This window comes from Electrona antarctica, assembly GCF_951216825.1.
Source record: "Electrona antarctica genome assembly, chromosome: 20".
Taxonomy (NCBI): domain Eukaryota; kingdom Metazoa; phylum Chordata; class Actinopteri; order Myctophiformes; family Myctophidae; genus Electrona; species Electrona antarctica.
In genome coordinates, this window is record NC_136801.1 from 32,486,309 (window position 1) to 32,500,454 (window position 14,146).

The 14,146-nt window shown below is 45.1% G+C and overlaps 1 protein-coding gene across 2 annotated transcripts in view; it reads left to right on the forward strand.

The window, feature by feature from the left end:
- Positions 1-13,019, forward strand: part of LOC306913475 (glycogen debranching enzyme-like) — a 49,758-nt gene extending 36,739 nt beyond the window's left edge. For both annotated transcript variants that reach the window (XM_079490147.1, XM_079490148.1), the window contains exons 26-34: positions 982-1,207; positions 2,410-2,521; positions 2,994-3,129; positions 4,325-4,437; positions 5,272-5,483; positions 6,222-6,319; positions 7,148-7,235; positions 10,940-11,073; positions 11,977-13,019. In XM_079490147.1, the coding sequence (XP_079346273.1) occupies positions 982-1,207; positions 2,410-2,521; positions 2,994-3,129; positions 4,325-4,437; positions 5,272-5,483; positions 6,222-6,319; positions 7,148-7,235; positions 10,940-11,073; positions 11,977-12,094 (1,237 nt within the window). In that variant the 3' untranslated portion in view covers positions 12,095-13,019. The remainder of the gene's footprint in view (positions 1-981; positions 1,208-2,409; positions 2,522-2,993; positions 3,130-4,324; positions 4,438-5,271; positions 5,484-6,221; positions 6,320-7,147; positions 7,236-10,939; positions 11,074-11,976) is intronic.
- The last annotated feature ends 1,127 nt before the right edge of the window (positions 13,020-14,146 follow it).

The window sequence follows — 14,146 nt, forward strand, 5'->3', positions numbered from 1 at the left end:
TGTCGTCGAGGCTAGGGCAAGTGCTATGGGCCGATGTGGTGTCTGCAGAGGTCTTCAGATTAAATAAATGCTAAAGGGTGGCAGGTGCATAGATTGTGCATCACACACACACACACACACACGCGCACACACACACACACACACACACACACACACACACACACACACCTTTACATTACATAAACACACACATGCACACACCTTTACATAGAATGTGCATTACATAAACACACACATGCACACACCTTTACATAGAATGTGCATTACATAAACACACACACACACCTTTACATAGAATGTGCATTACATAAACACACACATGCACACACCTTTACATAGAATGTGCATTACATAAACACACACATGCACACACCTTTACATAGAATGTGCATTACATAAACACACACACACACACACCTTTACATAGAATGTGCATTACATAAACACACACATGCACACACCGATGGCAAGGGAAACCGGGAGCATGTAGGGGTTCGGAGTCTAGCTCAAGGACCCAGTTGACTTATTGTTTGAATGTCTGAGGTTACATGGCATGAATCTGTTTCTTGTCTGTAATATCTTGTTTTATTGCTGCAGTAGGCCTATATATTGGACTACAGATGTGCAAAAGGTGCATTCTTCCCAACTCCGACGTATTTACACTGCAACTAGTCTCAACTCTGCTTTACGCAGTTGTGTTGCTGTGTCCACAAATTAAATATGTTGTGTCCTTTCCAAATAAACAAAAAATGTGAGGACAGTAAGTAATCTGTCAAACCATTTTTAAACACCAATTTGCTGTGTGTGCGTGTGTGTGTGTGTGTGTGTGCGTGTGTGTGTGTGTGTGTGTGTGTCTGTGTGTCTGTGTGTCTGTGTGTCTGTGTGTCTGTGTGTGTGTGTGTGTGCATGCGCGTGCGTGTGTGTGTGTCTGTGCGTGCGTGCGTGCGTGCGGGCGTTTACGATGTGCGTGCGGGTCAACAGGAACATCATCCTGGCGTTCGCCGGTACGCTGCGGTACGGTCTGATCCCCAACCTGCTGGGGCGGGGCAGCGGGGCGCGCTACAACTGCCGCGACGCCGTGTGGTGGTGGCTGCAGTGTGTGCAGGACTACTGCACCCTGGTGCCTCACGGGGTGGACATACTGATGTGTCCCGTGTCGCGCATGTACGTCACCAACGTGTCCCAACCGCAGCCCGCCGGACAATGGGTAAGAAGGACCTGCTGCTTGTCATGAAGCGTTTAGGGGCAGCTGTGGCTCAGGACTCAGGAGGTAGAGCAGGGTCGTCCAATGATCCCTGGGTCGGCGGTTCGAATCCCGGCTCCTCCTGTCCAATTGCCTCCAGTGAGCTTGCCACCATTGGTGTGTGAATGTGGGAAGTGGGGACGCCGCTTCACCTCCCAATGTATGAATGAGTGAACCATTGTAAAGTGCTTTGAACACTTGGAAAAGCGATATAAAAATGCAATTCATTAAAACAAGGCTATTTTTAGGGATGCTCCCGATCCGATTCCGATCATTTGATTTTGAGTATCTGCCGATAGCGATCCGATATTTATTCTTTTGTGGAAGACTTATGCCATATCACAATAGTACAATATCCCAAATCACATATATACATGTATATACACATATGTAAAATCACTAATATCACAATGTATATAATATAGATACTAGAGATGTCCAGATCAAGTTTTTTTTTTATCCCGATCGTTTGAAAATTACGTGATCGGATCGGGACAACCCTAGTTATTATAGTTAAAGGTAGTATAGTCTAATATGTCTGTGATATTTCCTTGTTAAAATGTGTTTTTGTTTTTACCAGGACTATGGTATCAGAAATCTCTTTTACAAGACAGACCTGGCCTAGCTAGCAGCCATATAAGAACACAACCAAATCACATTACATTAAATGCAACATACATGTCTATAAAATACACAATAAAAACCTTCAAGAAAGCTATTCAACCATACTGGCCTCTCGAGGAAAATAATAATAAATGTAATACAGGCCTCGTTCACTGCAGTGTTAACCCATTTTGACCTGAGATCAGATTCTAAAAATGTCTTCTACATCCTGACCGTTTTCTGAAAAAGCTATGTTTCTATGTCAGTCGTTCTTCGATTTTTCAAAAATAACAGACCTACAAGCTCATAGCGCGCCACCGAGTGGCGCGCTACGAGCTTGTAGATCTGCTATTTTTCAATAGCTAAAGCATAACGTAATGCTAACACCAAAAGGGGTTCCCGCCCAGAATGGGCGGGAAAATAGCTCTGTGATAGTATATATTGCTATAGAGCGTTTGTTCAGTAACAGGGGTCTCTAGACTTCACATAACATTTCAGTGGTGAGATGCTTGTCTTGCTTTACTCCCCACGTGTTCACAGTGCATCCATAACTGTGTGTGCAGGAGCAGCCTCTCTACGACGTCATCCAGGAAGCCATGCAGAGACACATGCAAGGAATCCACTTCAGAGAGGCCAAGGCTGGGCCAGAGATAGACCGCAACATGGCCGATGAAGGCACGCACGCACGCACGCACGCACGCACGCACGCACGCACGCACGCACGCACACACACACACACACACAGAGAGGCGAAGGCTGGGCCAGAGGTAGGCCACAACATGACTGATGAAGGCATGCGCACACACACACACACACACACACACACACACACACACACACACACACACACACACACACACACACACACACACACACAGAAAGTGAGGAAGGACATGCAAATCCAAATAAAAATAATAAAAATGAACAGAAAATAAACACTCGCACCCAGTGTTGATTTTGACAGCATTTTTTTGTCATAGTCTTGTGAATAAAAAAATAATTGAGTTCTAGTCATATTCTAGTTTTAGTTGAATAAATATCATGCGATTTTAGTCAACCCAAAGTCTACAGTTGATTTGACTAAAACTAGACTAAACATATTATCCATTGTGACGTGACAGTGTCTCTCGTGTTTGTGCGCACGCAGGCTTCAACGTGGAGGCCGGCGTGGACGATGACACTGGCTTCGTGTTCGGAGGAAACGCCTTCAACTGTGGCACCTGGATGGATAAGATGGGAGAGAGTGAGAAGGCGCGCAACAAGGGTGTTCCTGCCACCCCCAGGTAGCTAGCTAGTCACGCCACAGCCACGCTGGAATTTGGCGGAAGTATCGGGATTTTGGCGGAAGTACCGCCAAGGAAATTATGTTGAACTTGTGATTGGTCGGAAAATATTGCATCCGGGTGAAATACATCCGATGGATGTTCCGGCCCGATACTTCCGGCTATGCACTCTGTCGTAGGTTGTGTGACCAGGCTTTTCTCCAGCCAGGGAGGCCCATGACCAAAAAAAGGGCCACACTCACTCGTTTTGTTGTGCGTGGAGGTTTTTAGCGTGACTGTTCTCGCCAAACCTGGCCACGGCAGGACGTCTGGTCAGTGCGTTTCGATGAGAATGCGCACGGAAAAGAGTATTTTTTTCAACCTGGACTGGAAAATACGCATGAGAGTGCAGCATCCGTGCACGGCCAGTGAGAACGACTGCATTCATTAACACTTTGACTACTATTCACGAGTGGAGCGGAAGAAAGCGTCCGTGCACGTGTTTTCAAGCGTTAGAGAAGACTTTTGATGTTTTATTATATTCAGTACAGAATTCTACACTGTGTATGCTGGGATAGTGAAACCTATGACGTGAAAAATCATTCTTATCGCATTCTCTCATTGGACTAACTTCTAGTAGTCTGTGAAATAATAGTCAAAGTAAACTGTTCCTCATTTTACTGGGGAGCCAACTGGAACCCCTTCAAGGACCCCCAGGGGTCCCCCAGGACACCATATTGTAAACGAAGAAAAAAATATTCGATTTCTTTTCTCTTTTTTGGGGGGGTTGGCCTATCCTTCTGCAATGTACTCCTTGCTTTTCGCGCATGCGCGCTCTCGTTCACTTCCCTGTTTAGCGATCAGAAAGAAAGGCTCGCCACGCGTAATCTAGGGAGCTCTCTGTGGTTTTGACCAGTTGGCTATACTTCTGTCTTAATTTCTGACTTCAACATGCCTCTCGCCCGGAATATTAACGCTTTTAGAGATTCTCGATCGTAATCAAGGTAAGGTAAGCAAGCAACATTAGGCCTCCCGGTTTTTGTATGGAACGGAAGCCCCTGGCTTTCAGAGTAAAAGCTGCCATATCACCCCGAACTTCTATTTTGAAAGAAATCCCGGCGCTGATTGTGTTAAATAAAAAATAAAAAATAATAAGTGAAAACAAGTGTGTGTGTGTGTGTGTGTGTGTGTGTGTGTGTGTGTGTGTGTGTCTCAGGGACGGCTCGGCGGTGGAGATCGTGGGCCTCTGTAAGTCCACGCTGCGTTGGCTGGTGGAGCTTCATAAGAGCGGCCTGTTCCCCTATACCACGGTCACCATCCGCAGAGAAGGTACGCAGTGACACTTTGGGTGGAAAATACGGCATCGGAGAACTGCATTATTCAGAATTCAGAAAAGTATTTTTATTTAATTTGAAGTGAATAGGCTCTTCTATGCACACAGAATAACTATTCCTATAGTTCCGGGCCGCTTCCCTACTTCCTTCACAGGTGTTACCGATGAAAACTAAACTTTTTAATTGCAAAGACCCCCATAACTGTGAGAGTGTACTCTCTACGTCGTCCTCAGACGAGCCCTCCATCATTTCCACACACTGGTCATACCATTAAGAGCACTCCAGGCAAGTGCCTTCCTCACTTGAAGGTCCTTTTCTGTGGAGTCGACCCATGCGCCCAGGTATTTAAAGTCACTGACCTCCTTTAGGACAGTACCCTCTATTGTTGTTAGAGGCAGATGTTCTTGGGGGATGTTATAAGTTATGACCTCAGTCTTCTTTGCATTTAGCCTGAGGCCAACATTAGCGCACTCCAACTCCACTCTGGTCGGGAGAGCCTGCCTTACCTGTACGTGGTCAGATAGCAGGCAGATGTCATCAGCGTAGTCCAGGTCTGTGAGGGTTTCCGGCCCATTTGGAACCCACTCAAGGACACTTTGTGACCCACTGGTGGTAGCAGAGTGATTCCAGTGAGCCAACACGCACAACAGCAGCACCCTGACTGTGTTTGACCAGAATGGAACAGAGCCTTCATTAGTATCATCGTTAAGACCTGTGAAGGAAGTAGGGAAAGTGTGTATGCATAGAGCCCATCCCACATCATGACATGAATAGGAGGACTTTTAGGCTATAGAATCGCATGAATCCATCCAAAAATATTTGACCGCAGACAGGAACCTCTCCGTGCCGTATGCCGACTGGGAGCACAAGATCCAGGAGAACTTTGAGAAGATGTTCTACGTCTCCCACGACCCCCTGGACCCCGACGAGAAACACCCCCAGCTGGTGCACAAGAGAGGCATCTACAAGGACAGCTACGGAGCCTCCAGTCCCTGGTGTGACTACCAGCTGCGACCAAACTTCACCATAGCCATGGTGGTGGTAGGTGACAACTAACTTAACGTTACGAAGACTTAATGGCAAGTAACTAAGTAAGGATCATCTAAAAATAACAATGTGGAAAACGTCACATACGTACGCATATAGGCTACTGTAAACAAGCAAGATTGAAACATTTTCAATGATACAAAACTGCCGTTGGTAGGTGGCAACTGGCAAGAAACTAATGTCTTCTCTCATATTAACACTGTGCAATTGGCCTTTCACACGTGTAGCATGCAACGGGAAAATGTCTGTTTCAAATGCATTCACACATGAAGGTAAATAGCCCGTAAGGGTGAGGGGTGGTGTCTGGGTAGTAGATGCACACTTTAGCTAGTCCCGCTTAAATAGCCCCCCCCCCCCCCCCCCCCCCCCCCCCCACACACACACACACACACACACACACACAGTCACACACACACACACACACACACACACACACACACACACACAGCGTGTGGGAGATGCAATGACCAAATGCCATCTTTTGTTTATTTCCAGCCACAGAACATGACACATTGAATTTCACTGTGCCAAGTAGATCAGCTATTTTTGTTCTGCGACACCTGTGTGCAACTATGTGCTCATTCCTGTGTGTGTGTGCGCGTGTGTGCGCGTGCGTGTGTGCTCTTGTGTGCTCTTGTGTGTGTGCGTGCGTGCATGTGTGTGTGTGTGTGCGCGTGTGTGTGCGCGCGTGTGTGTGCGTGCGTGCGTGCGTGTGTGTGTGTGTGTGCGCAGGCTCCTGAGCTGTTCACGGTGGAGAGGGCGTGGGAGGCTCTGGATGTGGCTGAGAAGAAACTGCTGGGACCTCTGGGAATGAAGACCCTCGACCCAGAGTGAGTACCTCCTCTCCTCTGGTTGTTTACACAGATGCTACAGTAGGTTTCATGTTTACCTGTTAGCCTAGTTCCTTTGAGGCACTACATACAGTATGTTGTTCCCTTACCTCATTTACCCTGTAGTTGTTTGACTAGAGTTCATGCTTATGCTGATCTCACACCAGTAAGTGGCTTTGGATAAGAGCATCTAGATCGTGGGTGCCCAAAAGGTAGATTGTGATCTACCAGTATAGATCATATAACGGCTGTGCAGGTAGACCACATGACATGCCCCTAAAAAATAACTATTAAAATGTAAAAAGAAATATAACAAAACTCCTCTTTTTGGCACTACCACTTGAATTAAGGTGACTTGATTGATTGACCCGAAGCCCCCCCCCCCCCCCACACACACACACTATTTCCCATTCAAAGTGTGTTTGTCTTAACCTGAGATCAGATTCTAAAAATGTCTTCTACGTCCTGACACTTTTCTGAAAAAGCTATGTTTCTATGTCAGTCGTTCTTCGATTTTTCAAAAATTGCTGACCTACAAGCTCGTAGCGCACCACTCGGTGGCGCGCTATGAGCTTGTAGATCTGCTATTTTTCAATAGCTAAAGCATAACATAATGCTAACACCAAAAGGGGTTCCCGCCCAAAATGGGTTAATGCCAGCGCCGCTATTTGAAACCCTCTTTCAGTGGGTAGAGCTTGTTGAGCAGAGCTGGCCATTTTAAAAGGAGTTCTCAAGCCCAAAAAGGTGTGGGCACCCCTGATCTAGATTGTAAGTACATAGTAGGTCTTGTGTCGGTGACATAATGGAACATTCTGTGTGTTGTGTCAGTGACATGGTGTACTGTGGCGTCTATGACAACAATCTGGACAATGACAACTCCGCCTTGGCTAAAGGCTTCAACTACCACCAAGGACCGGTGAGTTGGATGTTAAACCATCCTGACATCTCCTGTTTCCACTTAGAAGCACTCTTTTACACAACAAAGCACCACATTTACCACTCTAGTTAATGTGAGTGTTCAAATGAGTTCTTTAGGTTTAGATACACCAACTATATTAATGTTTTTGCCATTTGCATGCAGATCTGCATCCCAAAAAAACGTGGGTGTCCACAAAACTTACTTTTCAGGAAACAGAAGAAAACTAGAAAAAGTGCCCTTCTGGGCACAGGTCTCCACCAGGAGGATAGGACTGTGTGAGATGTTTGGCAAAATGTTTAGGAGTAATCTAAACATGTTTGCCTTTGATGGCAATTGGATGATTTGAGACATTTTGTTCCAAAAATGTGTTTTGCAAAAATCAACCTGTTGGTGGCGCTATAACAGGCCAATGTGAAAAGGGTGGGATATATTCCTCAGCCTAGTAAGAAAATGTGTGAAAGATTTCACGTAAATTGCATGCTGCGTTCATGATTTGAGGCTTTTGTTCAAAACGGGGCAATCTTGCAAACTGTGAAAGTCAATTATAGCCAATTAGGATGGAATATGAGATATCGGACAGATCCGACTTGAGCACATGACCATAGAGATACTGTGTAACGATTTGTGAGATTTTTGGACAGAATCTGGAGGAGTAATATCAAAAAATGTGTTTTACAAAAGTCGACCTCCTGGTGGCGCTATAAAAGGCAGATGCGGAAAATGCAGGTCAAAGGTTTGTCCTTGGCCTCTAGGGAGTGTGCATGCAACGTTTCACGCAGATCGGTGCAGTTTTAGGTCAGAAATGTGAAAAGCTGCCTCATGGTGGCGCTATAACAGGCCGTTCTGGAAAATGCGGGGCAGAGGTTCATCGTTGGCATCCAGGGAGTGTGTGTGCAAAGTTTGGCATCGACCGGGTTAACGGTGCCGGAGATTAGCTGGTAACGGACGGACGGAAGGACGGACGGACGGACACACACACACACACACACACACGGACGGAGTGCAAAACATACTCTCTCCCCATGCCTTCGGCCTGGTGGAGACAATAACCTGTGTTCCAATGAAACCAATGTAGTTATTATTTAGTCACAAGCGCTTGTTAATACTATAATATTGAACCAATTATTACCAAACCCCCAGGGGTTCCAGGGGGTTATTGGCAGAGCCATTGAAATACGACAGTTACGACAACTCCGTTCACTTCATGGGGCCAGTCTTCTACATAGACTTCTATTGGCAAAGTGCTAGGCGAAGAGTGACAAGGCCTGGACTGGAAGTTGGCAGAATGCACTGGACTCAGCCCATAGCTTTAATGATCTTAAATTCTTGTTTTTTAGTAATAGTACAACATAAACATTATACAGAGACTTTAGTTGTCACTGTGCAATACTTTAAAACAGTTGTCATGTTGCACACATGCCTAAAATGGCTGATATTTGCACCGCCCTCGTTGAAAACAATGTTTTTCAAACTCCAGCTTGTCACACTCCAGAGCTCAATGGTGCAACTCTCTCAGCTCTCAGCTGGCTCTGGTTATTGGTAACTCTGAGCATTACATGTACAAATGGACCCTAATGGGTCCCTTTGGTTCCATTTCTACACCGCTCAGAGTTATGGGGGTTCATGACCCCAATGCATAGTAAACTGGGGGTCCTTGAAATTAAAAGGTTTGAGAATCATTGATTTAAAAATCACACCCGTGTGAAGTGAGTGGTGCAACTCTGTGTGTGTGGGGGGGGGGGGGGGGGGGAGTTCCAGACCCACAGGAACGCACCCAGGGTGCCGGCCCGATTCCGGTGAGCCGCCCCGTGTCCGAAACAGTTAAGAAATGACAGAGTTACCGTGTGTCCCTCTACTGTACTGTACTGTACTGTCACTGTACTGTACTGGCACACCCGAAATCACCATATATACAGTTAATATGTGCGTGTGTGTTTGTGTGTGTGTTAGGTTGTGCACAGGTGGTGAAAAACAACCATGCTGTTTTCGTGCTCAGACGCACCCAGCCACCCACCCACCCAGCCACCCACACACCCACACACATAGCTCCGTAAGGGAGTGGTTGCACCACTCAAAAATAAATAGAAAACAGACACACTTTCACCCTGGTGTCCCCATAGACACTATCTTTTCAAAAAGTAGCAAAAAATAGCCCACGACCTTCCCTGGTTTATAACACACACACACACACACACACACACACACACACACACACACACACACACACACACACACACACACACACAGAGCTTGGTAATAAAGGTTTTTAATTTGTTATTGTGACCTGATATCATAATAAAGTCACCATAATAAACTGTGCGTGCCACGTGCACGCATGACTGACTTTGACTTCGTGGTGTGGTTAAGAAATTAAGCCCTATACTTAGCAACACATTGACGATCTGTAGATATGCTTGTTTTATATTGTTTGGATTTTTGGATTTTTTAGATTTTTGAAAATGCTTGTAAAGGAAAAAGAATATTTCTGTTACTCTAGTCTTTACAATGAAAATATGTGCGTATCCAAGTTCAGATGCAGATGCGTTGGACCAGGGGTTCTCAACGTTTTTGGCCGGGGACCCCCGGAAATGCTTTGGCAATGTCTCGGGACCACCGCCCCGCCCCCTCCCGACCCCCAATATAAATTGACTGCTACAATAACCTTAAACCATTTTGGGCGGGAACCCCTTTTGGTGTTTTAAGCATTGTTATAATTTAGCTATTGAAAAATAGCAGATCTACAAGCTCATAGCGCGCCACCGAGTGGCGCGCTACGAGCTTGTAGGTCTGCTATTTTTGAAAAATCGTGAAAATATTATTATTATTTTTTTTGGAAAATAATTTGGGGACCCCCTAAAATAATTTGGCGACCCCCCGAGGGGTCGCGACCCACGGGTTGAGAACCCCTGGACAAACGAAACGATCATGAACAAAACTTCATGAACAGAAATCCCGCACTCTGCTCTTGCTCAGCACTGTCAGCCGCATCAATTCTATTCAAATTGACATGGCGTTTCTGTGACTCTGGACCTTCATTACTCCAGCCAATTCATTTGTTTTGTTTGTTTAACCTTATTGTTAAATCGTAGTTAAGTAGGTAAAGGCCAAATTCTTTGGTGTTGGTTCCTTGGCTCAACTTTGTATAGCAACAATAACAATAGAAGTCAGAAAGAGAATAACACAGTTTGTACACCGAACGATATGGAGGTGGCCGTGTAGAAAGCTACTCAAGGGAAAGGCTCGCTCAACTCAAGGACAGTCTTGAGGAGTTCTTGATATACTTGGTGCAGATTCAGATTATATATAGAGAAGAAACGGCGTGCACTCTCTGTAGAAGTCTTACGAGTCTTGAGATCCGCAGCAGCATTCAACGGAACAGACACGCTTCGGCACGCAGGACGCCTGGCGAAGGCCTGCGTGCCGAAGCGCGTCTGTTTGGTTGACTGCTGTTGTGGATCTTAAAACACTATTAAAAAAAGCGTGCAGGTTGATTATTCTCTATGCTCCGACATTTTGCCAGTCTGCTTGTTATTATTACCCTACAACCTCTCACCAAACTACCATCTGTCTGTCTGTCTGTCTGTCTGTCTGTCTGTCTGTCTGTCTGTCTGTCTGTCTGTCTGTCTGTCTGTCTGTCTGTCTGTCTGTCTGTCTGTCTCTCTCTCTCTCTCTCTTTCTCTCTCTCCCTCCCCCCCTTACAGGAGTGGTTGTGGCCCGTGGGATACTTCCTCCGTGCCAAACTCTGCTTCGCCAAGAAAATGGGACAGGAGACGTACGACAAGACTGTCTACCTGGTGAAAAATGTTCTGTCCCGCCACTACGTTCACTTGGAAAGGTAAGGCTCCATGTTTGTCTCCGCCAGGCTGAATGTGAGGCCGAGACTACAGTATGTTTTAGAGCCATGTCCGCTGTTCATCATTCTATATGTGGACAGCTAATGTCTGACACCGTTGGACCCATCAGCCTGAAACTTTGCACGCACACTCCTTGGAGGCCAGAGTAGCAGAATACATTTTTCATGCATGTTATAGCGACCAGGAGGCCACGTTTTGCTAAATAAATGATCAACAATTACCATACTTTTAGGCCTGAATACCAGAAGAACCCGAAAAGGTGTCTTTATGCGCTTAATGTCCTCAAAGTTACGCATCCAACAAGCTTTGAACTGAGCAGATTGGACCTTCCGGTCCAGCGATAATGGCCAAAACGGACACTTTTTCAATAATCGGTTAGGTTTCGGCCATTGTTGCCTGTTTTTCTTTAAGACGTAAAATCAAATCCCTCCATCCTGTGCTCCGAGGAGCACCCTTTGATTCTCAACCAGTGGGCCGGGGACAGGTTGGGATACCAATTTCCTCCGATCGGGAGAGAGAACTTGTATAGGATATTATACACGATAAACAAGTCAATTTGTAATTGATGAAACAAAATATTTGCGCGGGTGCAGTACTTAGTTTAGACAGTTTTTGGTTTAGACTAGTCATTGGTTAGAACAGTCATTAGTCCTACAACTATACAACCTATCTCAAACCCTCACCCTAAACCTAACCTCCCACGGGGCAGCACACCTAAACCTAACCTTAACCCATGTCTAACCAATGACTAGTCTAAACTAAGTATGCACCCCATTTGGGCAGAATGATTTGAAGTGGAACACAAGCTTGATAAATGGTCTTTGTGGGGCTCGTTCTCTGCAACGTTCACACATATCACATCATGTGTGTTTGTGTCACTGCAGGTCGTCATGGAAGGGCCTTCCTGAGCTGACCAATGAGAACGGACAATACTGCCCCTTCAGCTGTGAAAGCCAAGCATGGTCCATCGCTACCGTGCTAGAGGTCCTACATGACCTGTGATACACACACACACACACACACACACACACACACACACACACACACACACACACACACACACACACACACACACACACACACATACACAAACACACACCATGTGTGTATTACAATTTTACTTGTGTTTAAAATTCTGAAGAAATGGCTTGACTGCTAAGAAATACTGGCCAGTTATTGTCAAGATGTTGTTTACTTTATTATTATTGTTATTAATTAAAATACAACTGTTAGACCTCCTCACATACTGTTACATGTTGACATGTTCAATAGAGTAAACCCTAAACTCTGAAATATTAGCATTGTGTTACTGTATGTACAAACCTCTGCAAGCTGTATGCTTGTGTTGGGACGCCTTGCCGCTTGAGTGTCTAAAATGGATGTAGCGGAACTTAGCGGAAGTACTGCCCAAGGAAACAACGTCGAGGCTTTGCAAATCTGTTTGTCCTTTAGTGTTGTGATTAGTCGAAAAAGATGGTTTCCGAAGGGAAGTCGCGCCCCCCTATTGACCCTCTGCGTTAGGTTGTGGCCAGGCAATGAGAAATGGCTGGGAACGAGGCTACGCATTACGACGTGATGCGAGATGACGCAATGTTAGCTTGAAAGTCATGTTGTTTGAAGCTAAATGACGCAAAGTGACTTTGCTGCAATGTAACTGCAATGTTAGCTTGAAAGAACTGAATTCCATTCTAACAACGCATCACGTTATTGTTATTGTTATTAGTATTAGTATTGTTATTAGTTCAAATACTGCTGTAAGACATGGTCAGTACAGAGTAAACTAAACACTGGTATATTCATATTTTGTTAATACAAATTACAAACCATATAAGCTTTGTGGTTCACTGTTGTTGTTGTTCATCGTAATCTGACTGTATCTGCATCACTGTAATTCCACATGGCCAGAATATGGCCATAATAAATCTTATCGTTAAATCTTCCCCAAGTCTAATGAATTAATATTGAATCAAGGTAGGGAATTATATTGTTTTCAGTGGCGTGTGTGTGTGTGTGTGTGCGTGTGCGTGTGCCTGTGTGCGCGTGCGTAGTGGCTTACAATAAAGAGTGATTTGTAATCTAAAGTCATTGACCTACAGTACATTACTCAGTTACATTTGCTTAATGTCGAGTTCAGACTGCAAGATTTCTGCCGCATGCTTCAAAACTCTATACCACTTGTGCAAGGTCGCGCTGTGATTGGCCAGTGCACTTGTGCTAGGATGTGCTGTGTGTGGCCAGTAGACACTTTGAGTGGCAGTCGGGGAAAACAACATGATTTACTATTCTTTGCCTATCGGGTTGCATCCCGAACGGCCCTGAGTCGACTAAATCAAACTTTGCAACGTTCGACACGGCAAATCTCTCACTTTAGCTCACTCGGTGGTGTCTCACGTGGCTCAAGTTAGCTTGAGACGGCGAGCCTCTGTCGCTGTCTAGTTATATATTTAGGTCTAGTCCGCAGTTGTTGTAGGCGATTGGCACTTCCGTGTTGGCCACAGAAGCGGGGCGTTGTTATAAGCACAAGCAGTATAGAGTTTTGAATGTCGCATTTCAGCGTGATAACATGATGAGACCATAATCGTTATTATTGTTTATCGCAATTAAAGAAAATGCTCACATTAATCATATCGAGATATCGAGTTAAAGATAAAATATATCTTGAAGTTGTCCATCATACACGTTTTCAAAGTAAAATTCTGCAAAAATAAAAGGTTTGGTGTGTGTGCGTGTGACCAAGAGGCAGAGGCCACAACGTTGCATGTCTACCATGATTATGGAATTAAGTATGTTTATTGTGTTCAGCCTTTTGTACTTGTATGTATTGTGTGTTGCATATTATCTTATTATGTCAACACTTCAATCAAGATATACAGTACATTTTCTGTAGCTGGCCGTACCTGCACACAGACCTTGTGAGTGATGAGACATTACATTGTGTGTGTGTGTGTGTGTGTGTGTGTGTGTGTGTGTGTGTGTGTGTGTGTGTGTGTGTGTGTGTGTGTGTGTGTGTGTGTGTGTGTGTGTGTGTGTGTGTGTGTGTGTGTGTGTGTGTGT